The following is a 24841-nucleotide window of genomic DNA, read 5'->3' as shown; positions in this document are numbered from 1 at the left end:
AATACACCCTTTCAAATGTTCTTTTTCACTCTCCTCAGGAACCCTTACTAGTAGATTTCTCACAGTTTATCATACGTACTGTTTTACACCTGCAAAATGAAGTAATTCATGAGCTACTTAAACTCAGTCCTCTCGGTCCTTATGTGGCCTTGGATGAGGCTGTAGGTTTAAGCTGTGTGAGTTCTTATGAACCACTCACAAGAAGTTGCCACATATAAATAAAAAATGTAAATAACCTGCTCTTCTTTAATCTCCTTTTGTGATGGAACCCGAGGCTGTGATGTGCAAAATGTTAAAAATGTCAGGTTTAAAATGACAATATCCCTTCAATGCTATGTATAATCAAGTTAATCTTACATACACTGGCAGCTGCCATTTCTTTTCCTAACGTACACATCTATGCTAAAAACGAGTGAAAAAAAAAAAAAAGCATTTTTGCAAAGATCCCATAAAACATAATGTTTTGGAATGCCTATATGCATGACTAAGTATAAACCAGTTCTTTATTTCCCATTCTTGTCTGCACCTTATCCTTTCGTATGCTAAAAACTCTGGCACAAAGGGTACACTTAATTTTTCTATCAAGCTCTGAGCATTCTTATTAAGTACTCTGGGTACTTATTAAATACATGTATGAAGGTATTACACCAATAATAAAGGTGTTCATAATAAATGTAGCAATTTAGAGATTTACCACAGCATTTGATGAGTCGATCCTTAAAATTTCTGTGAAAAATCGATGAGCTTCTGCAAAATTATTTTGACCGAGGTGGAGAAATGCTCTAGAAAGTAAGTGACACATGAATGAGTTCTCCTGAAAAACCCAAGGTGATAATATATTTTAAAAAGAATGGACATCATTTTTTATTTTTCCTATTATAGATGTGAGAGTTTCTGACATTTGTTCTTCACGGTGTAATCTTAAACCCGCAAGGAGACACTGATTTACAGACAAATGGAATGACAACTCGGATCATTTGCTTATTATATATTCTGCCTACCAAAGCAAGAGTCTTCACTGTGTTTTCATTAATTCAAATGAAGATACTCTCTTCCTGGAATTATTTCTCTTTATGAAATTAGCTACGCGATATCATTTTCAGAGCACTTTTGAATTGTATTTTCTAAATATATTAGGCCAACATGTTAAACATTCCAAATGGAGCCGCCCATTGTGCAGCTCAATTACTGCTTTGTCTTCCATCACTCCTTGAAACTAACAAACAGTAGCTTTACTAGCAGATCTGATTTTAGAATAAGGGCTCCAAATCGCTTCTCCTTTCCTAAGTGTTGTTACTGTACCATGCAATACAGACCTTGTGGGTCTATATTCCATTAATTCTGATTTAAGACAGATGTAGTTACATAAAAGAGAGAAAGAGAGCAGAATTGTCTCAAAGGTAGCTTAATACTCATAATGTATACTTCACAAAACTGTATTTTCAAGCTTTCATTTAGCCATTAAGTTATCTACCTGTTCATTAAAACCATAATTTGGCTCTGTAGTCCATCCAATTTGTGAGTCACTTTCTCAACATCCTGAAAATACTTTTCTGCAGTTTTTATGTCTCCAATCTAAAGAATAAAGAGAACACATTAGAAGATATCCAAACTGATGACTTCTCTTACAAAGGATAAGAACATGAAATCCTGTCAAAGGCCATTATCTAATTGTTTGGTACCACACTGACTGGTTAACGTTTTTATCAAACCAGATGTTTGAAGAACCACATTAAGATTATGAGAAAGAACATCCAAATCAAATACAGTTTTACCAAGGCAGTGATTTTCAGCAATGTTTGAGGAGCATTCCTGTACTATAGAGCAGTGGTGCCCCACCTCCTCATTTTTGTAAAATTAGCTGAAATTGAGCTGAGGTCAGAATTACTTCCAGTAAGACTTGATGTTAGGCCACAGGAAATGATAGCAAATGCTCACTGCTCACAACCAGAAGCTGCAATACACTGAAATAAGCATGAAAATTGGAATGCAATAGCTTGGTAGCTGGCACAGAATCTGTGCTCAGTCAACACACCACTTTTGGGTCATGACCACTTGAGTGCATCAGACCAAAAATGTCAGAAAACAGACCCAGTGCAATGGGTCACTGAGGAGAGGCAGTCCATCTGCAGACTGAAAAACACTGGCTAGTGGTTAATGCAAGCTGAAGGAAAGAAGGATTTGCAAGTTGGCATTCCAGAACTCTAAAACAGTCTTAGTATTAGTAATCACACTCTGCCCTGCTGCACTCTTATGCCACCTTTTGTTCTGTTCACAGTGGTCAGGGAGAACAGCACAACTCTTTTAACAGGAGCCTGCAACCACCGTGTGCTTAAGTCTACAGTTTGTCTGGAAACCCAGATTATTTTTCTGAAGTACTCCTAGGATTTATTTGCTGCTTTTAACTCTGTATTTGTGACAACATTGTAGAGGGTAAGGTCAGACAGCTTTCCACTTTTGAAATTCTTTAATGCTGTTACTTAAATGGCAATTTTGGATAGGTGAGCCAGCAAGCAGTCTATTAAAAACATACAATAAATACTAGAGACTAAAATGCAGTCACTGTTTCTTCATTACATGTCAATTTCTGCTTAACAGGTCAGGTAACTCTTGACAGAATTATGGTGCTTCTTACAATTTCAGTGTGGTAGCCTCTGTCTTCTCCTGAATTCTCTGCTTCTCTTAACTCCCTTTCCCACTTATATGAAGGCGTCTGCTCATGGCTGGCAGTATATCAGATCAAGGCCTCTTAACATCAGTTTTAAGTGTGGAATGTTGATTTTGATTAAATCATTAGCATAATTTTGTACACCATCTTTTTTGTTCGCCAATGTACATACATGCAATTTTAAAACTACAGGTGCTTTGTATTTCCTCGCATTACCTAATGCCACATAGTGATCTTTTCTGTTTTTGTCCACTGCCTCTACCATATGATAGTTTTAGCTATAGTTTTAAATGCAACAATTATTCATTACACAGCTGTCAACAGCAGTATTACCTAGCAGATTTAGAACAAAGTGCATACCTGAAGGAAAATCCTTCCAATTCCACTCAACATCTGAGGCTCTTGCTGTGGGTAATATTTGATGACAGTGTGATAAGCATCGACAGCAAGCACGTAATCCTAAGGGGTGAAAAGCACACAACCAAATATTTAAGCTCAGCATTCTTTAGCCTTTATGTAGCCTTCTTTTCAAAGATACTGGTAAAAAGGAGCAAAATAATAGCAACTTGTGAATGGGACAAAATTCCTGCCTATCACTGAAGGCTAACTGGATTCTCTCTCTCTTTTTTTTTTTTTTTGAAACTGAATCATATTCTGTAGTTAAATGCCAGGATGAACATTTACTCTCTATCTTATTAAGGATGAAAGTCAAAAGCTTTGTGTGGAAAGTATTGTGAAATATATTTAAGTATCTCAGGGTTCAGATATAAGTTTAATTAATATAGTTTAATAAACTCTTCTGAGAAGCTTTGGGAACTGTGCACATGCTTTTGCCTCGTGAAAAACACAACATAATGTGACAGAAGCTGCAATTTCCTCCATGTTTTCAGGTGACCTCAAGCAAGCAGACATTTCCCATCTTTCCACCCAAGCCCTTGTCTCCTCTTCTCCTACCATGTAAAAACAAAACGAGCACTTAAGCCAAACAGAAATTGTTTTGGTTTAAGACAGAATGAGAGGTGGGCTGGTTTTTATCTCACACAGACACACACGGAGAATGTGGGCAGGTTGGCACTCAGTGGCTCTGAGACCTGCTGCAGGTCACTGCTCCTGCACCCTCTGCACCGTCACCAGTGGCGGGAGTTGGATACATTTGTGTTTCCATTGCTCACATGAAAGAAATGCACATGTGATCAGTTATTGTGCTCCAGCTTATTCACAGTAAAATTCCATGAACTATCTACTTGGGCAGTAAAGTAGAGCCTGTCTACATGGCCTCTGGCAGATACACACGAGAAATTCCGCATGTGCTCTAAGGGAAGACATGCAGCAGCCACATTCCCAGGGTAAGGGTTCCACCAACCTCAGCTCTAGCTTCCGTCATCAATTCAGACCAGAGGCAAAGAGCCTGTATTTGCTTATAAAAACCAGGCAAGAGCAAAGACAGAAGACACTGCTGTACTAACCTGGTGCTTCCTAACAGTTCTGCCTTCAACTTCATATAAAAATTTTCTGGTGGGCATTCAGAAGCAAAGATATAAAAGAATAATATTTCAAAACTGCACAGACATCTTGGCATACTCTGTACCATACAGTTTTTTGGTCAAATTATAGTGCTCATTAAACTTCTCCCTAATGTGATCACAGATACTGCTTGAGGTACTTATTCTTCACCTCCTCCTCAGTCTAAGGAGGACATGTGCCCCAGGTACAATGTGTTTCTTTTCCTAAGATCGTACTTTAAATGACCGAGCCCCATTTGACCCATACACTGGGTCATCATTTGGAACACACTGACTTCTTTCACACACAAAAAAAACCAAAACAACAAGAGAAGTCTTTGGAGTCTCATCTGCATATGAGACAAATTGCTCAGCCTGCAATAGCAGAGATGGACTTAACACTGGAGGCACTTTGTAGGACCTTTATCTTGCAGACAACTTGTACACTGCATGTATTAAACTATTAGACTTGAACATACAACAATTAACAATTAGAGTTTATTCCAATTCTAGTGTGCAAAACCATGCTTATTCATTGAATCACAGAATGGTTTGGGTTGGAAGGGACCTTCAAGATCACCTAGTTCCAACTCCCCCTGCCATAGGCAGGAATACCTCCCACCAGACCAGGCTGCTCACAGCTCCATCCAGCCTGGCCTTGGATGCTTCTTGGGAGGGGGCATTCACAACCTCCACACTGGCAATAGCAAGAGTTCAGAGCAAAGAAAACAGGCCATGTATGTAAAATATATGTTTAAATTCTGATTCATTCAGCGTTCACAACTCAAGCACTCAAGCATGATGGAATTTATACTACCATATTTCTCATAAGTTTATAACTTAAGAAAAGCTCATTTTTTCTCCACATCAGCTCTCACTACAGGACTTTCTTGATTGTAGAGTGCCCCTGTGTTGGGTTCTGCATAACATTCTTGAAACTGATTCTTTAGAGCAACCCCAGCCATACTTGCGTTAGCTATTAATCCCCACAAGAGTGGGATTTATACAAACTGAAAGATTATCCAAGACTCTGAATTTTACCTCTTTGAGAAAAAAAAGGTGCTTAATGAAGCCTGAAGGAAGCCTTGGCTGCAGCAGCTGCCTGAGGGGGCCCTGTCTGACCAGCTCAAAGCCACAGCTTGCAGTGCAGGTGGGCACCAGCCCAGGCAGAAACAAGCAGGCAAACAACATTCTAGAGGCCCCTGCCTCAGGGGCTGCATAGCTTTGGCCTAGTCAGGCAAACAAATTGCCTTCCCCTTTTTCGTTCCCTATTAAATACTGTCTTATTTGCATTCTGTATGTATGTTAACTAGATAAGATTCACACCTCCTAAAAACTGAGAGTAGAGGTGAGGTATTAAGAGTCTACGCCCTGTATTTATGGATCAGGAAACACATCACATCCTGTTTCTATACGATGGCACAGCACGTAGCACCTGTGCTTATTTACCCCCCTGCCCTGCAGCACCTGTCAAAGAACAGGACCTATTTCTTCCAGGAGATGACAAGAGGTTAAGCCATGTGTGCTTAAAGCCACTGCTGAGCACAGGCAAGGCTGGGCCCAGCACGAAACAGCAACAACGCACAGTCACAGTATCCAGACTCACTTCCAACTACAATCTCATTTTGTAGCTGCTTCAGTACACGCATGCAAAACTTATCACCTATAGTAAGTTTCATATGCTTGTACTTCCCCATACACCCACTACTGTGGAGGCAGCAGTAGGATTTAGAGAGTACCCCATATACTGCCAGAACTATCCTATTTGTGGTGTGTTGTAAAAACACCCTATCTGACAATCCCTTCTGAAGGAGCATTTGTAAAGCAGATGAGATGTTGTGCTATGTACTAGAAGCCAGATCTTAATTCCCAGCTTTGCTAATAAGACATGGTAAAAAAACAGCTATCTGTGAGAATGATAAATGAGAGGCCCTCCAAGGAATGAGGAGCCTTGCTTAATACATGTTTCAGTATTCAGTAGTAGTATTCAGTACCAGCACTAAAAAACCCAGCAATGCAGTTTGTGATCTTAAAACGTAACGGTGGAGTTGATAGATTATCACTGTCCTGTCCTTTACCCTCTACAAACAGCGACCTTTCAGATTTTCCACACCTTTCATAGGAAATCTCAAAAGAAGAAAAGTTACACAGTTCAGGATATGAATGAGAGTGGGCCTGTTGCTCTATAATTCAATAAACTCATCCAAAGAAAGTTCAGTCAAGGCACTGGACCCACTTCACAAGAACGGCACGCGGGGCTGGTTTTCCTCTGATGCACTGTAGTGTAACTATTTCCTTTAATGGTCACCACATTTTACATTTTTGTGTTTTTCCAACCTCACTTCAAGCACTTAAATTATTGATTATAAGATATTTAAAAACAAGTATAAATGATCATGATATGCAGAATGCTGGTATTAGGTTCAGAAACCACAGACTAAAATCAGCTTTAGTTATACAAACTCTGCAGTTTGTAAAGTGTATTTTGGGAAAAGAGGGCAGGGATAACTTATCTTTCCTCTCTATCTGGTGCACTTGGGGAAGAGTTATGAAAGCAGAGATTCATAGCGTTGTGAACCCAGAGAGTCATACTGCAGCAGTCAGGCAAAATACACGATTCTTGCAGTCTTCTTACTTTATATCATAAAGAAAACAAAGTCCTCATGCATCAGTCCTTTGCATCATCGGTACAAGGTGCTATCGCCTCCTTTGCACAGTTTTAATTGTATTTAGACCCAAATTAAAAATGATTCCAAGGCTTTTTACAAAAGCAAAGACAACACTGACAAAAGATCCTGACAAAATGCAAAACATGCCTTTAATTAGAGTGCATTTATAATATATATGGAAAGTACTTAAGTATTTATTCCTCTGAGAGGTAGAAGTCTGATAAGATAATGTCAAAAGCAATTTTAGCTCAGATGAAAAGAACTTTAAAAAGTTCTTAAAACACTTCCATGGTGATTTACTAAAATGACAGACATTTTGCAATTACATTGTTGAAATGAAGCAATGCACATCATCAGCTGCATTTTAAATGAATGTTCTCTCACGTTGCTATATTCAGGGAACAGTTCCATAGCGACTTAAGCCCACAGTTCTTGTAAATGAAAGTCTACAGTGATGCACTTTAACTTGTCTCTCCTTGCCTTCCTGCTGTATTTCCACCTCTTAATTTTCCCCCTGTACATGAGCATGTATAAGCTGATTTAGTTGCCATGACTGACAACCACCATTTCTTTAACTTGTCACTTACTTAAGTCACCACACTAAGTTGTGTACAGAAGGATGCTAGAATATGTCTAAGAAATGTTGTTCAAAGGAAAGGGGGTGAACAGAAAATCTACGTATAGTCTTACATGCAGTGAGACTGCCTTAAACTGCTACTGAATCTACACAGGTAGAGGGCTAAGCAGGTAGAATTCAGTGCCTAGAAGATATGGCCCCAGGGCAAAGGAGGCTTGTGATTAGAAAGAAGACTTGTGATTCGTTGGTTTGTGGGCAAGCCTGGTTAAATTGGATTTGCACCTCATACATAGCTTTCAAAACAATGTACCACCTCAACAATTAAATGAGATGTTTAGCTATGAAACTAAAGAGGCCAAATAACATATTTTAATAGATAAAAAATACTGTGCTATATAACCAGAATTCCTTGACTCAGATAAGTAACACAAAAGACAGAAGACATGAAATAAACCTAATTGGCTTTGAGGAGAAGAGGAACAGATTTAAAGAGCCATAGGTCCAACATCTGGTCTGATTTGTTTGCTCTGTTTAATTTTGAAGAGTCAGTTCTGACAAGACTGTTCCCTACTTAATATACTTAATACTACTGAAGTTTGCTGGACAAAGAAAAAAGATCAATAAAAATAATCAGATTCTTTAAATACAACTGTTCTAATTGTTTTATCTTTAAATAATGATTCTTACTAATCTAATAGCACAAGCTACTCAATAGTACTTGCAGATCAAATATGACCACGCTGCAGTTTCATAAACATTCACTAGATGGCAATAGATGGCACTGACTTGGAGAATGAATACCATTTTTTTCACATTATAACATATACTTGAATAAAATGCTCAGTTTTTAAAGTGTCTTACACAAGCAAAAATAAATGGTAGAGGTGGAATGCCGTTCAATTAATATAATTGTTCATGGGAGAATTAAAAGAATTGTGTTAAAAGATTATTTGAAGAAATTGTTTTAAACTGAACACTGAACACTCCGGAAGGTGGAGAAGATGATTGCAGTATTGCTGGTTGTTAGAATGGTCTTAAAATTAGTAAGTTCATAATTAGGCAATACAATTATTTCACTGAAGATCTGTCACACAGGCAGAATAAATTAAGTTGATGCCCTGCTGTGATTTTAAATGCAACATGGCTGTGTACAAAAATCTTTAAGACTCTCTACCTGCCCTTACAGTGATATGCCTAAAAACTGTGATACTCACAACTGCTCCACAGCCAACACTGAGATGCAAATTTCAGAGGGGAGTAATTACACCTAAACATGCAGTCGTAGGTAATCTGGAGGTTACAGCTGAAATGTCATTTTCTAAATTGACATCTGTGAGACCCTAAATAAAACCGACCTCAGGAAGAATCTGAGCTGCAGTATTTCTGAAGTACCATTTACAAAAAGGTGCTAACTGGTATTCACAAATGTATTTATATTGCTAGCAGAAAACAGCACTAAAAGGATCAAATTGGAAGGAAGATGAGGACAGTGCATGCACTTGCATTGGTGTGTACACAGAAAGACAAGCAGTGAAAACATTAGAAAGAAATCACAGCCAAGAGTAAAGTGAAATTGAAACAACTTGTTACCAATATTTTCTTATTTCTGCACTCTGCTTTGTTTGAGATGGCAACTTGTGCTTTTTTCCACTTGCCTAATGAAAAAGGACGTTCCTTAAGAACTGAACCTATGTCAAGTGCCTACTTCAAAACAAATGCTTATCGATTCATTAAAATACTTCAAGGTTTAATGGACAATTGCATCTGTTCAAGACAGAAATCATTTGATTACAATGTAACTACAAATAGAAATTTCCTTTTTTTCTCTAATTCACACAAAAAGCATATTACAATTCATGTAAGGGAGTATTTGGTAATTGTATCTAACCTGAAAAACGTGTGCTTTCTGAGTTGCTACATTCATATTATGAATGGAGCATCAAGGAAGCCTAGTTTGGAAAGCAGCTTAGTGAACGTCAGATTTGGCATGACCTTGGGCAATCAAACAACAGGGGGCAGGGAGTGCAAATTGTGGTCTGTGAAGATTATAGTGCTGACAGTACTGCTCTGAGTCTGTGCTGTTAATTAATTTGTGAAGCACAGTTAAGCTCTGCATAACAGCAGTTTGTTGCAAGCCTAGGATGGTGATAAACCTATTTCCCTGAGCATGAGGTGAATGGCAGAAATGGTTTTATTTCTTCTGCTTGCTGAACACAAGGAGAAGCTTGTGCTCCACCAAATGCACCAGAAGGGTCTTAAAGAGTAAGGGGGAGTCAAGAGAGAAACAAAACAAAACAGTGCTAGCCAGCTACTTTTCCTTTTATTCCCTTCTTTTTCCTTCCACCTATTAGTAAGGATTTAAACTTGAAAGAAGGTATCTTACAGCTGAGATAGGAAAGATGTATTTAGATGTTCTGGATCTCATCATATACAATGTCTATAGTATTAATAATGCACACAAACAGAGCAATGTTATTAGTGCACACTTTGAAAAAGAGCACATAATTGCTTTTAATTACAGCATTTAGTTAAGTGTTTGAAAAATTCAATTTAAAAATGCAAATTTTCTACTGTTATTGCACACTCTCCAGGATGATTTTGGGAGAAATAAGTAGATATGTTCCCAAAGAGCATTACTGCAAATAGCTATCTATTAAATAAGGCATTATTAAGTCTAATTAATTCTTCACTATGCAAAGCCTCCAAGTACAGTCAGGTAGTCTTCCCTTATCTACACACCAGTAATTCTCCGGCACTTTCTCCAACGTTCTATTCTGGAATATACGGTACCTCTGCAGCTGCTGCCACCCACGTACCTTCATCATTAGCAGACAGTTTGCCATGGAGTACATCACCCGGCCCAGACGTGACCTCCACAGCTGAACAGAGGCTGCAAAATAAGAGCAGCTTGTGAATTTGCACAAATAAATTAGAGGTTCTTTTCTGCAATCAATTATCGGTCCCATGAATTACGATTCTGAAAGATTCCCCTTGTTAACATCACTGGGTTTTAGCCTAGAATTTACAATTCTCAGCTATGCTGCATCATCAGACAGAAATGCTGCATCTCTCTGAGGGAATTACTCACACGGTTCTGGGGACCGTACACGATGGCACAATGCAGAGCAACAGACAGCCACTCAGCCTTGAGCTCAAGCCAAGCATTAAGCACTGCAAGAAGCCACGTATTTTCCAATTCAAGAACAAAAGGTGCATAAAAAGATTAAATCGATAATGAGCATCAATTTAAAAACACATCATCTACAGGACTAAATGTGATAAACTCAAAAATCAAACAAAGCTAATGGCATTTCAGAGCCAAAGCGTGCAGGGTGAGAACTGTCTGGATCTGGGACTGTTTGTGCTTGCCTCTGGCTTAGAGCTATGCAGGAAGAAATCTGCCAAGCCTGTCTGCTTTCCCTATGCTCCTGGAGCTTGCAGGCATTAAAAACTGCAGCAGCAGGTTTTTCTCTCTTGCTCTGCAGACAGACTCCTGATGTTTTAAGAGAACAGTCCATAAAAATCCCTATTATTCTTGATCTATTTCACTAGATCAATGCTAGAAATATTCCTCTAACCCTCAAAATAAACATCAGGAGCCTTCATTCAGTGCATTTGGAAAATAAATGGGTCTCAGTCAATCAGCTGTCAAGGTCACTATAATGATTTGAGGAGGGAAAGGGCGAAAGGGCATTTTCTATGAGATTGGGATAACGGAGACCACTCGTCTGCATCCATACTGCAGCCTAGGCAGCTTGCACAGATACATTTTTTTAACACACGTAAGTGCCATTACAAATAAGAAGAAAATTTGGTGGCATGTCCACTCTTCTTTGCTTCCCATTCTAAAAACTCCTTTAGGACTGGCAGAAGGGGGCTAAGGAAAACCTGTGAAGCAGTAAACAAAATTGAAAACCCAACACCAGTTCATTGTGCAATGCCTGAAAAATGCCTGAAAACCACTCTGCAGGTCCTTTCAGGCACACTTACAATCCAAACGTTTATTTTTGTTATTTATGGAGGACTCTGTACTTCATACTGCCATTCATTTCAACAGGATTTCTGTGTGCTAACTTGTAAAACTGGCATCTTATAGAACGCACTATCAGGCAGGCAATGCAATGGTCTATCTCTGTTGTAAAACTGCCAGATGAGGTGCTTTGTTTCAGACCAGAGGAGATGTATATGATGAACTGACTGGTGTGGCACCTTCTTACACTGGCAGTAAGGAAACTAGTCACTAAGCATAATCCCCATAAAAAAGTATGGCTGCGTTCAAACAAATTTCCTAAGTTTTGCTTCAGCTTGGCCTTGCATTGAAAAAAAAGTAACAAAAAAAAAAAAACGTTATCAGCCTCCTGTAGCTTCAAATGCAGTAAAGGAGTAGACAGGGAGCAGACATGGCTTTCATTGACAACAGCAGTCAGCAGTCCCAACAAACAGGACAGCTTCAGCAGCCTTGTCCCTGGCAACCAGCAGCTCCTGCCTTTCACCTCATCCCTTCTTCTGAGCTCTTCACAGCTCTGAAGCAGCAGCACTGAGGAGCCAGAAACTCACTTGCCTGCAGGACACAGGATTATGACACAGCTAAGAAAAAATTCCCTGTGCCCTAAAAGGGGATCTGACTCTTGATTTTAAAATCACAGAGAAAAAAAAAAAAGAAAAAAATATGAGGATATAAGAGACAAAATTGGAGTAGAAAGGTAATAGGAAAATGAGGTAAGCACACATAGGCAAGAAGATTAGCAGATACAGGGAAAGAAAAACAGACTGATACTGCGCATTAACATTAAATATCAGATTCTCTCTCTGCTTTTTCCTAACTCTTTTTGAGAAGAGTAAAAGCCTTTGTGACATACACTGCTCACACATGCAGCAACTTTCTCAGGGCATAACTAGATGGTGTTTTAGTGGAGTACAATAACACACTGAAAGAGCTTTATATCCAGCCAAACGTAAAGGCCAGAACTTGAAGAAAGGACTGCACCACTCCATGCAGACACAGTTTTAGGGATTTGTTCATAATAAATTATTACTCTGCTAACAGCTATATCTGGCCACTTCCCACTTCAGAGGCAAACCTTAACTTCTCACATTCTTCAAGTTATTTCCATGTGTCATGTTATCACAGAAAGAAGTTGGTAAGATCTCTTCAGACTGTTAGCAGAAGCTGAACGGTATGATATTTTTAATGTCCCTATTGCTAAGTACCGTGAGTGGTTTATCTAATCCATTAACTATGCCTAAAATGTCATCTTGTCTTCAATTCTTAAGCACACGCAAATTACCTCATTAGTATAAATTCCATTAAAAAAAGAAAAAAAGATGCTTGGACAACCAATTTATCCAGATGACCTTTATGCAGTATTGAAGTTAAACAGCTAAGATAGAAGGAATAGGAAAAAAAAAATCCACATAATTTCATAAAAAATGATGAAAATAATATAGACGTAGATCTGAAACTGTAGATCTCAAAATAATGTAGATCTGAAATTCATTTTAATAAGTGACAGGCTTGACTCACTAACTACCACACAATTGCACTGAGATTAGACACCTGTACAGCAACATCCCAGGCAAGCATAGCCAATGCATGACAGCAGGAAAAGTAGAGAAATTCCCTAAATTTTAGATATGAGGACTGAGAGGAGCCAATGAGGCAACAATGAATATGAAACACTGATCTAACTGTGACAGTAATATGCTTGTATATACTAAAGAATGGTAGCCATCTTCTCTGTTTCTCCTAAATGGGAAAAAAGAAACTGATTTAGTGCATCAGTTTGATCATGGGTAAAAGTGTGAAATTAATTCCAGCAAATAAAAGTAAAAGTGTATCATTTTAGATGCTGAATATGCCACGAGGTAACAAAACTACTGTTTTAACAACTCTGGGGCAGTCTTGTGAAAACTTTCGGCATGCTTAGGCAAGTGATAAAACCATACTGCCTGTGAAAAAATGTTTAAAGAATACATACCTTGTCTGTTCTCCTGTGTAATGTTAGTCATACTTCCATCTTCAGCTAAGCCTTGTTCCAAATTTTCTAGTATCTGTAGTAAATTTTTTAAAGTAACTAACATGAGTTTTAGCAGTGCTATGTATTAAATGCAAATTATCTACAAATGACAGTCGACATGAAAACCAATTCAAGCAGGAATGTTTCACCTAGATGCAGTTCAAAATTACTGATTATTACCATAGCTAGATAAATTGCACAAAGAAAGCCATTGTATGGTAGAAGGATGTTAGAGTTCAGGTTTATGATTCTTGCAGAACATTAAATGTCAGCACGCTCAAGGAACATACATATTTTGTTAAACAAAAACACGAAATATGTTTCACCAGAGTATGAATGTTAAAGACCAGAAAGAACAAGTTGATTTTTCTAAGAAAGCCATCTTCTCTTAGCTCTCCCACTCTAACTGTGGGCTCTGGTTTCAGAAACAGCTTGTTCCTTTTGTCCTTAACGAAGTATTATGTCTTATTCTATTTCCCTTCTCAAAATTTGGGTTTCATTGCTTCCCTTTATTTACTATGGATTTTAAATCATCCAAATTGTTGAGTGAATGAAACATTTGTTACATTATTGGGAGAAAGAGAGTGTGCACTTAATGAAGCTTGTGACTTACACACTTAAAAAACGCATATGTAAAGTTCCATTTGAAATGCAAGTCAGCTTTCCATTTTGTAATTCCATTGCAGTTTCTCCAAATCTGTTCTCTCGTTTTCCACAAACCACTCCATTTGTCCTTCTAGAGATTTATAACTTTGGTTGTAGAACTCTGCTTGAGATTTCTTTCAAAAACCCATTAAAGCCATTGCTATTTAATCAGCCACTGTGGATAGGCGATTAGTGAAATATAAGACATATCCTTCTCTGGGGCCAAGCTCACTTTCAAAAACAGAGCTTCCATCAGGATAAGAAAAATTGTTGTTTTCCTCACCAGCAAAACACTCCAGTTATGCTCAGTGGTTTGTAAACAAACACTTAAAAAAACCAGAGGAAACACTCAAAAACAAAAAGAGGCAGAATTAATCTGGCCTCAGACAGTGTGTTGGTACTTTCTGTAGTGAATGGAGAGCAATCCGGACCTCCAGGAAGTGAGTTGATGCCACCTTAAGGTGGAAAGGAATTGCTCTGAGAGATACCAACCTCTTTTCAGAGACCAGAGTGAAAGCCCAGTTAGGTGCCATAAAATCAGATTTTGAGAGCCTACAAGCAACCAATTGCACAGACACCACTGTGCAGTTGATAGGTGGCAAATTATGAGATCATAGTGGCATATCTCTAAGACTGAATCCCAGACCCAATCTGTCTAACAGCGTAGAAACTTGGACAACACTTAAAATTGAAACACCAAGTGCATAAATAAGACGATCTTGTCTTCTACAGGCCACAAACATCCTGCCATCTATTTTCCCCCAAAAAACATCCACTGCCTCTTTCCCTGGAAAAAACCTGGTGATCAGGTCTCCTTCTCAATAAGACTTGGTGTTCTTACTCTTGAGATGGTCTTAATATAACAAGGTGCCTCCAACAATGAAACGTATTTTCTTGTTTAAAAAGACAATAGGTTTGTTTGAGAAAGCTTTATCTGAAAATGCCCTGACTAATATCATCAGAAAAGAAATAATTAGATATTAACATACAATTAGAATACTACATTAAACATTCAGTGATATTACCTGGGGATATCTGGCTGTCACCTCAAGCTCAACGTAATTAAAACAGAACTCGGGGCTGATTTGAGGCTAATTGGTTTATTCCCTAGGTTTTTCTCCTTTTGCCTTTCCTTACGTGTAGGAAATCATCTGCAGTCTTTCAGTATTAGGGCATTTCCTCAATTTTCCATGAGTTGTTTAATAACAACATTAATGATTCAGGTAGTTTCTTATTGTAAGTTGTCCAGGTTAGATGACATGAAATCTTTAATTTTAACAGATACCCTCATCCTTTTCCATAGATGGAGAACTGTTTACTCTAGCTGTATCTTATGGTCTATTCCAAACATCCTTGTTTCAAATGTAAAGACATAGCTTTGAACAGTTCTACTATTAACTTTAAACAAGACATATACATGACCTATGGTTTTATGTTTGAAATATTTATGAACACACACTCATTAGTTTCACTGGCCAGGACTGTTCCACCGAGACTTCTGTTCCATCCCCCATCAATACTGTATGCTGCAACCACTAATCTATACACACTATCATCTGCATTCCTACCTTCCTGTCCTACATATCTCCTTTCAATAATTTCTTCCTTCTTCTACAAGTTTTCATCAGCATTTGCTTCTTACTCAAAATAATCTTTTTTAGGGTGCTTCTGGAATTGTGTTTTGGGTATTCAGCCTCTTTATTTCTACAAACTCATCAAACAAGGGATCGAGAAACACTCCCCAGACTGAAATTATATATGAGACACAGAATACTTATGTATTCAAAGTAACTGAACCAGAACTGGAAGCTGAATGAAAATAAAGAGGAAAAGCAATCTGTACTTAAAAAACTGAAAATTCATCAACCTACATTAAAACAAAGGGTGGGAGATACGTGGAGTGTGTGCAGGAAGGGACACAACTCCTCATAAAGAAGAGTAGTGGATCTGCAGGGGGAGTGGCAGATGGCTGAGTGGCATTTTGGATTTTGGAAAGTTTTGCAAGGATAACAGTTGCAGAGGCTTTTTCAGGAAGCAAGACTGTTAACCCACCTGCCACTCCTCCACCCAGCTGGTAGAGAGCACAGTACAGCCCTGTCACTTCAAGGATTAGGGTTAAAATCAAAATACATCACCCTGTGGGATACACGTAATTTATGGAGCTCTCCCTCATTCAGTTAGGAAGACAGGCACAAAAAAAGGAAGAGTTTAGTTCAAGCCTGACTGTTGTTCTTTTCACATTTTGGTCTCTGGGTAAGCATTTATTAGCATGTCCTCAGCAGAATTAGCATTTAAATAATTGTATCTATGTTTTAAAATGAACACTGGAAAAGAACAACATTTTCTGTGACCTGAATTACTATTGTTACTCTTACTGTTTGGACTGTCTGGAGTCCATTTACTTCAAGACATACTTGTAAGGTCAACAACTCACTGTGGCAATCCACATCAGGGAGACCAACAATAACACAGGACAAAAACTATTTCACTTAATTCCTCCCCTAAAATGTATTAGGCCTTCTGCATTACAGATTTTTTCACTCTTAAATGTTGAACCTATAAGCAAGAGATGTAAAATATCAGATCAGATCATGATCACAAATTTGCAGGGATACTGGAAAAAATAAAAACGTTATTGCCTTTACAGGGAAAACAAAAATTATGTTTTTCATTTCAGCTTCCAATTTGGTTCAGAAATATATAAGTAGGATGGGGGCTGAAGAGACTGAGTTACCAAAATAGTGACAAAGGAAATATGGTTAGATCTTAAAGTTGAATAGCTAATCAAGCATCTGCAGCACATGTACAACAAAAAGCAGGAGGGAATTTAGGAGGTTAAAAAGAGGTATCATGTAGGAATAACACAATCACATTAAGGAAGAGAAACAAAATAGGAAGACAAATTTTCTTACGATAAGAATGCATTAGCATTAGCCTGGAATAGCCTCCCAGGGGAAGTGGCCTCAGCTCCACAGGCTGGCTCATTAAAAACTGGAAAACAACCTTGCATTGCACAGAGACAGACTAGGTGAGCTAATAGGTCTTTTCTCTCTCTCAATTTTTATGACTCCAAGATCATCTCATTTACATAATGACTATTCCTATGCCCTTCTGTAAATAAGGATGACCGAAGATTATTTTTCCACTTTTTAAAGTAGGGAAGTAAAACACTAGAGGTTTTTGGTTGAAAGCTCCCCAATTAATTCTGTTACAACCCAAATGGTTCCCAAGCATCATATTTAAATATTAAGATTAATGTGTACATTCTTTATATTATTTTCTTGGTTATGCCATGGGTTTTCGTGAGCTTTATTCTTGTGCTTTATTCTTGAACATTCCTGGTGAGATCTCGTTTATTAGACAAATAGCATTTTATATATTAAAAAAAAACAACAAAACAACAAAGCATATATCTAAACAATGGGTTTTCCAGATAACCCTACATGATTTGGAATGGTTAAATAATCACCAATTATTTTATAAAAATCTATTTTTATTTATAAACTGTCCTTTTTCACACTCTGATTTCTATAGTAGTCTTTTAAAACAAAAAAAAACAATCCCAAAACCAAGCTCAGCAGTTTGACTTATACTCCCAAATGACTACCGTCTCCAAAATCAGCTATCCAGTTTATTTCTGAAGAATGGAGCTGAGATTTTGATCATTCCTGCACTTCATTCTTGTGAGCCCCAACTTGGAGTACTATCTAGGATGCCTAGAACAAAAAAGACATGGAGCTGCTGGAGCAGGTCCAGAGGAGGGCTGTAAATATGATCAGAGTGCTCGTGCACTTCTCCTATGAAGAAAGGCTGAGGGAGATGGGCTTGTTCAGTCTGGAGAGGAGAAGGCTCCAGGGAGACCTTATAGCGGCCATAAAGATGTCTACATGAAAACTAGGAAGACTCTTTATGTGTAGTGGCACACAAGAGTGTAGTAATGGCACAAGGAGTAACAGTTTTAAACTAAAAAAAAGGTAGCCGTAGACATAAGGAAGAAATTCTTTACTGCAAAGAGTGGTGAGGCACTGGAACTGGTTGCCCAGAGAAGCTGTGGATGCCCCATCCATGAAGGCCAGGTTGGATGGGGCCCCATGGCAGCCTGATCTTGTAGTTGCCAGCTTTCCCCACAGCAGGGGTTTGGAACTAGATGTTCTTTAAGATCCGTTCCAACCCAAAACATCTCATAATTTTATGATTAACAACTGTTTTGAGCTAGCTAGATGCTGCTAAGTGAAGGAATAAACTCTCCTACTTGTCCTTGAACATATCTGCATACTGTTCTTTGTGTCATGTCTGGCAAAAGAAAGAAAGCAAGAGAACTCCACTTTCCATTGTTCTATCAAGCAAAGGAGAGAATGATGCTGTATCGTAAAATAGAAGAGACTTAATTACTTCTATTATTGAGTTCCTTATTTGTATCAAGATGCATTCAAAAATGTCAGAGTTGAAACAATGTTCTTTGCAAGGACAAGGAAATATACTTCCTAAATATCAAGAAAGGCCAGTGCACAGAGAATCTGTTACCTTGGTGCAGATTATCTTCATACTGTGCAGTCTATCAAGTGATTCCTGAGGATTACCGAGGTACTGAGGAAGTTCAGCATGTAAAATCCGCATCGAGAAAGGAACCATGGAACCTAGAATCATAATTAACTTCATTAAATGTGTTTGCTATAATAAGCAGCACACAATTTGCCTACATCACAAAGGTATTTCTTACAAGTATACATGACACAAAGTCTATTTTCCTTCATATTATTTTCTGTTCCTGATGAAAGAAGAGAAAATAACAACTTTTTTCCTAGCTTTAACATGCAATGTTATGTTTTAAATATTATATAAATGTATATATTTACATATTCATTTTTATTTAAATACATTTAAAATGATACATGTTTTAAGAGTGTAAACACTTATATAACCACTAGTAAGAAGGCAAGAAAAGAGTGTACCTCATTCAAATTTTCAAGAACAAGATATACATGGAAGTAAAATGCTTAGTACAGAATTTAATAAACCAAGTAAAATAAAGGACTGAAAAAATGGAACTTAAGTTTCAGCTACAACTGAAACTACAACTACTATCGCTGCAAACATCAATTATTACACATATCTTACAATTAATGCAAAGGAACGAAGGTGGAGTTGTAGGTCTTAAAAGAATTAGGCTAAAAAGTCATAATATGCAGGCATGTAAAAGCCTTATACACTTGTCATAATAGAAATGTCTTTATTTTAATATTAGTTTGCTTTAATATTTATTATTCTATTTACCAAAGACAGTAATCTTGGAGGTTACAAGCATCCTGGCTGACTTCAGTTTTAGGAACTTAAGGGAATCCCAGTACCTTATTTTTCAGATAACTGCATAACTCCTTTACACAGAGAGTAACGTTGAACATGATCATAAACTGCTACTAACAACAACAACAAAAATCAACAACAACAAAATAGGAGCAAGTATAATTGGGGGAAAAAGCCTTGCAAAATTGCATGCTACCATTGTAATATTTTAATGTAATACATTTGCTTACTTTAGACATATTCTAAGGGGATTTCCTTCTCAACTCACCCCTTGCCTCATCTTTCCTCACAAATAGGACTCAGGAGCTTTTAAAAAGATTTTTGCACCTGTTCTTAACGGGCTTATATGTCAAAGAGGTAAATGCTATGTACAGTGAGTAACTGCCTCTAGACATTTTTTGAAAGGTTGACAAAATTTTCATCACAAACCTCTTTCACTAATTATGACCTTCAGAGTACGCCAATTACATCTACATAAATTCTCTTTTTCCACAGCTAACTATTCCCAGTGGCTTCCATGCCTGCTGTGTTCCCTTAAGGAAGTACACACAAGTTGCATGCATCATCATATGTGGAACAGAGATTAAGAAAACAAAACTGCCTTTCTTTCTGGAAACATTAAAAAGGTTATTGAAGAAGTAAAAAAGAATGTGAACTGTTTTACATATTTATCTCAACTTAGACTTAGCATGACACAAGTGAAGGGACAGTGTGCACGTGTGTGTGTCTGTTGTGGGAAAACAAAGGAAAGTATAAATTCTGAGCCAGAAAACCATAGTAAAATTGCTTGGCAGACATAAGCTGTGAATCTGCATGGTAAATCTATGGAAGCAAACTTGACCCCAGGCTTGTTACTTTCATTGCCACACTTACTGTTGACCAAATTCTAATTCCGCCATCCTGCTAATAAGCAATGCCCAAATCCAGCTATTTTGGTACTGTTCTTCTGGAGAAAGTAGATTTAATTTACCACTGACATGTGAATATGCATATATTGCTATGCTTTGCAGGATTTTTAAGTAAAAGTTAAAAAAAAAAAAAAAAAAAAAAGTTTTGTTGAAGTAGTAAAGCTTTGGATAATGTGATGTACAGAATGTAAAGAATCTTAAGTTTTAGCAACATTTTTTATTAATGACTGTGTTCCAGCACTCTCAACTCTGAAAAAGGCTGTAACGTTCTGTTCTCTTGTAAAATGTGGCAAAAGGTCAACTCAATAAACACTCATACAGAAAATGTGAATTGGTAACAGAACAGCTCAACATACAGATAGATGAATATTTAATGGAGTGCAGATGAAATGTCTCACATTATCCATTTTAATAAAACTTATGCATTTTTTTTGTAAAGCACTTTTTGGGATCGCATATTTTGTGAAGTACTGATCTCATATATTGCTGAATGAAGCCATGCGATTATGAGCCAGGCAATGGGAAGGAATAACCCATTATCAACCTACATCACCCAAATTGGTGCCAGAGGATGTGAGAATAATAAATGGAACTCCAGACCAACCAGACATCACAGGAATCTGATTTATTCCCTATTGCAACTAAGACCTCAGCTGCGATAAGAATTCAGAACTGTATCATCGTTTATTTCTGAACCACTGAATATTTTCCTTTAAAGTACGTGACTAAAAAGCATCCCAGTGTGCCCCTTAGTATGTATGTCGAGTGTGATGAGAGGTCTCACCAAACAATACCACAAAGAAGCTGACCCACGCTGTAAAGGGTAGGCAGTGTAATGATTTCTCAAACTAGAATTTATGACTGCTTCATGCAGAAGGAATTAAAGCTGTAGAATCCATTTCTTCTGTTTCTTTTTGAAACTCGTGACATAACTAGTACCCTAGTAATTTAGTGTGTAAGCATCCACCATATCCAACCACTCAATTTCTGTTGCTTACTGCCTGATTAGAGAGGCTGCTGAAATGATATTTAACACCATTTCTGTCCTCTTCCCCAGTTTCCTTATAATCCTTCTGAATAGCAGAATATTCTATCAGAGAACACACAAAACTGTTCTGCATGTTCTCACAAAAGTGCAGTAATGGAAAAAAAAAAAAAAAAAAAAAGAAATGAAACTACCAGTTACCACTGTTCCCATCTCCAAGTAAGCTCTGTTTTAGCAAAATTATCTAAGGTATGGATTATACACCTCATTTAGTTCCTACATTAGTAGGGCAAATCACTATTTAAATGAATGATCCTAAATTTACTTTAGATTTGATAAAGCTTTCAATAAGTAGTACTTATTTAAAGTGTCAATAACACTTCATAGATCTCTTGGGAAAAACTATACAGCTTTAATACAAAACACATGTGAAGAGATCCATTCATCAAAATAGCTCTGTTACTTCTGGTTACAGCTTTGTAAAAACTAGGAAAAAAAACACAGAAAATAGTGTGTACTCATGTATTCTATCACTACATTGCTTAGATCTATTATTGTACTCTATTACTGTATTCAGAGAAGGATCAGCCAGCTACCAAAAACCTTTTCAGAAGGTGGATGATTATGAACCTCTGCTATCAAAAGACTCAGCAAGGTGACCTGTGTGTGCACCATGGTGGAAGAGAAGACAGAGCACAACGGGTTTGAAAAAAAGCTCAGCAGTTTCATGGGGTGAATGGGAAATGAAAAAGGCAAAGGTAAACCGTAATAGGTCTCTTGTGAATCTTCACCAGTGCCTCTTCAGCTCAGCGATAAAATGGACAGAACAATCAAATAAGAGTGCTGACTTCAACACTTTAATTTAAGAATTTAACAGATCTCATAAGAATTAACAATACTTCAATTTGTTGTCTCTAATGCCATTATACCATGTGGCAAAGGCACATCTTTTGGCCTCTTTTTTGCTTAAGAGACAACTGAAGAAGCCCACTCCTTTTGTTAAAAATATATATTAAGAAGAAAGAAAAAAGAAACTGCACCCAAATCTACCAAAACAGAGCTTGCACTCTGTCTTGCAAGGCACAGAATTCAATCCTTCTGATTTAAAAAACTCCACAGTATTTCCAGTATTTTTCATCTGAATAAGGTGACAGATGAAACAGAGTTGAAACTTATAAAAGTAACTGTCACAAATTCTGCTTAAAAAAGCACAACTATACATATTCAAGACAGAATGTGAGAAATTGAATTACTAAATAAAAATACTTAGCATTTAAGTGAAACATGCATATGTTTTTAAAGGTGACCAAACAATAATTTCATTTGTTCAGTACATAGGTACTTAGTCTTCTAACAGATTATTCTTCCTGCATGTTTTTCATATAACAGTGACATTAAGTACTACATGGAGACACTGCTAAAAAACCATAGACGCACAGCAAACATATTTTGCTGAATGACATTCCAGAATGGTAAAATCTGAACTCTGTTGAAAAGCATTTGATATTTTGGACTGATATCTTGCTCTTGGAAAGCAAGAAGAAAATGTGCAGGCAGTGGAAACAGAGACAGTTATTGCGGGAAGAATATAAGTAAGCTGCTAGGCTTGTAGGGATGGAGTCAAGAAAGCTAAGGCCCAGCTTGAACTAAACTTGGCAAGGGGTGCCAAGAAGAACAAGAAAGCCTTGTACAGTTACCTCAACCAGAAAACAAAAGTCCAAGAGGGTGCATCCCCATTGAGTGACATGGGCAAGCTGGTAACAAGAAAAAGAAGGCTGAGGTACTCAACAACTTTTTTGCCTTGGTCTTCCCTGGTAACTGCTCATCACACAGCCTGCAAACAAGGGGTTCAGAAGGAGGTGATTAAGAAAGCAATGTCCCTCCCGCTATGAGTGAAGATCAGGTTCATGACCACTTGAGGAACCTGATCATCCACAAGTCTATGGATCCCAATGAGATGCATTCCAGAGTCCTGAGGGAACTGGTTGGTGTAGTCACCAAACCACTCTAAGTGATATTTGAAAAGTCATGGCAATCAGGTGAAGTCTCTGGTGACTGGAATAAAATGCATCATTGCACTCATTTTTAAGAAGGGTAAAAAGGATGACCCTGTGAACTACTGACTTATCAGTCTCACCTCTGTGCTGGGAAAGATCATAGAGCAAATCCTCCTGGAAGTTATGCTACGGCACTTGTCAGACAGTGAGGTGATACAGGATAATGAGCATGGCTTCACTAATTCCTATTTGACCAACCTATTGGCAAATTTTGTCAAGATAAGGGCTTTTAGGTCTCATCTCGTATACCGAAATCTGAAGGAATTTTATACTGACTACATCAGCCTATGATCTCTGCCAGAACCTATCAAACAATGCCATCTGTAAGGCTGGGAGACAGTGCTGACAAAACTACTAGCATTAACTCATTGTCTTTCAGATAGCAATTTATGTTGCTATGGTACTGCCACCTATCAAACTAGAAAATCTGAATATTTACACTAGGAAATCAGCAAATTACCACAGGCGAAGCATGCACACATTCATGCAACACGATCCTCTTCAAGACCTGATCCAACAACTCCAGCCATTTAAGCTGACGGATTTGTTTAGTTGAAGCGCTGGATTAAAAGCATTTTACTCCATCTAATCTTTTTACTACTGTGTTACAAACACTTAAATACTTCAGCTAGCTACATGCATGATGAGCCCAATAATTTATTTGCTTAAGCCTAAATCAAAAGTTTCAGAACACATTAATGAAATAGTGAACAGGAAAAATACCAAAAATTTTAGAACAAAATTGTAAAAAAGTGAGTAGCTGAAAAAAGTTTAGAATAGAAACTGTTTCCTGACTCCTTCTTTGCTATAACTGAAATCTCATTATAATTAATAATCAAAGTACCATGGAAGTAAATTTGTGTTGATATTTGGCTCGGAAAAAAAAAAAAAAAAAAAAAAGACATACTGTAGCCACATGTTACTATCAAGACTGTTTTAAGATTGTATCATGAACTATAAAAACATACAGTAAGAGACAAAGCCTTCTACAAAATAATGAAGAACTAAGGACATACTTTTCAGACTGCAAGAAGATAGCAGTATTTCTTTTTTCTCCCACCTCCTTTTCTGATCCTGAGAAAGAGAATTTGCTCAGCTTACTTAGAGATGAGAAGAAATTCAAAGGCCCAAATACCAGCTCCTCTCTAAAGTCCTAATTGCTCAAGTAGAACATAAATATTTTACCGCAACTAAGACAGAAAAGGAAGAAAAAGTTAATAGATGAAACAATAATATGCATATCAAAGAAACTGTTTCTGATTGGAATGGATGCATTCCAGATGGAAGGAGCAGACCGTAAACCATGTCTGAGAGTCAATAGAACACTGTAATTTTCACTTTACATCACCTAGTTAACAAGAGAACAGTCGAGGAGCAGTATGCCATTTGTTGATGACCCTAGTTGATCAATAACAATAGTGTTATGAAGGTCAAAATGGAAGGTTGTATAATTCAGTACAAAATTTAATTAAAAAGCAGATTAACAGCAGGGAAAAAGAAACTATACTT

At 37.5% G+C, this 24841-nt stretch overlaps 1 protein-coding gene across 2 annotated transcripts in view; it reads right to left on the bottom strand.

Moving 5' to 3' along the window:
* TRAPPC12 (trafficking protein particle complex subunit 12) overlaps positions 1–24841 on the bottom strand; it is a 45636-nt gene that overhangs the window by 3464 nt on the left and 17331 nt on the right. For both annotated transcript variants that reach the window (XM_031611061.2, XM_031611060.2), the window contains exons 6-11: positions 18603–18715; positions 13395–13467; positions 10233–10306; positions 3029–3127; positions 1475–1575; positions 695–782 (exon numbers count right to left, since the gene is read on the bottom strand). In XM_031611061.2, the coding sequence (XP_031466921.2) occupies positions 695–782; positions 1475–1575; positions 3029–3127; positions 10233–10306; positions 13395–13467; positions 18603–18715 (548 nt within the window). The remainder of the gene's footprint in view (positions 1–694; positions 783–1474; positions 1576–3028; positions 3128–10232; positions 10307–13394; positions 13468–18602; positions 18716–24841) is intronic.

This window comes from Phasianus colchicus, chromosome 2 (assembly GCF_987193195.1).
Source record: "Phasianus colchicus chromosome 2, bPhaCol1.hap1.1, whole genome shotgun sequence".
NCBI classification, from domain to species: domain Eukaryota; kingdom Metazoa; phylum Chordata; class Aves; order Galliformes; family Phasianidae; genus Phasianus; species Phasianus colchicus.
This window is presented reverse-complemented; position numbering and strand designations above follow the sequence as displayed.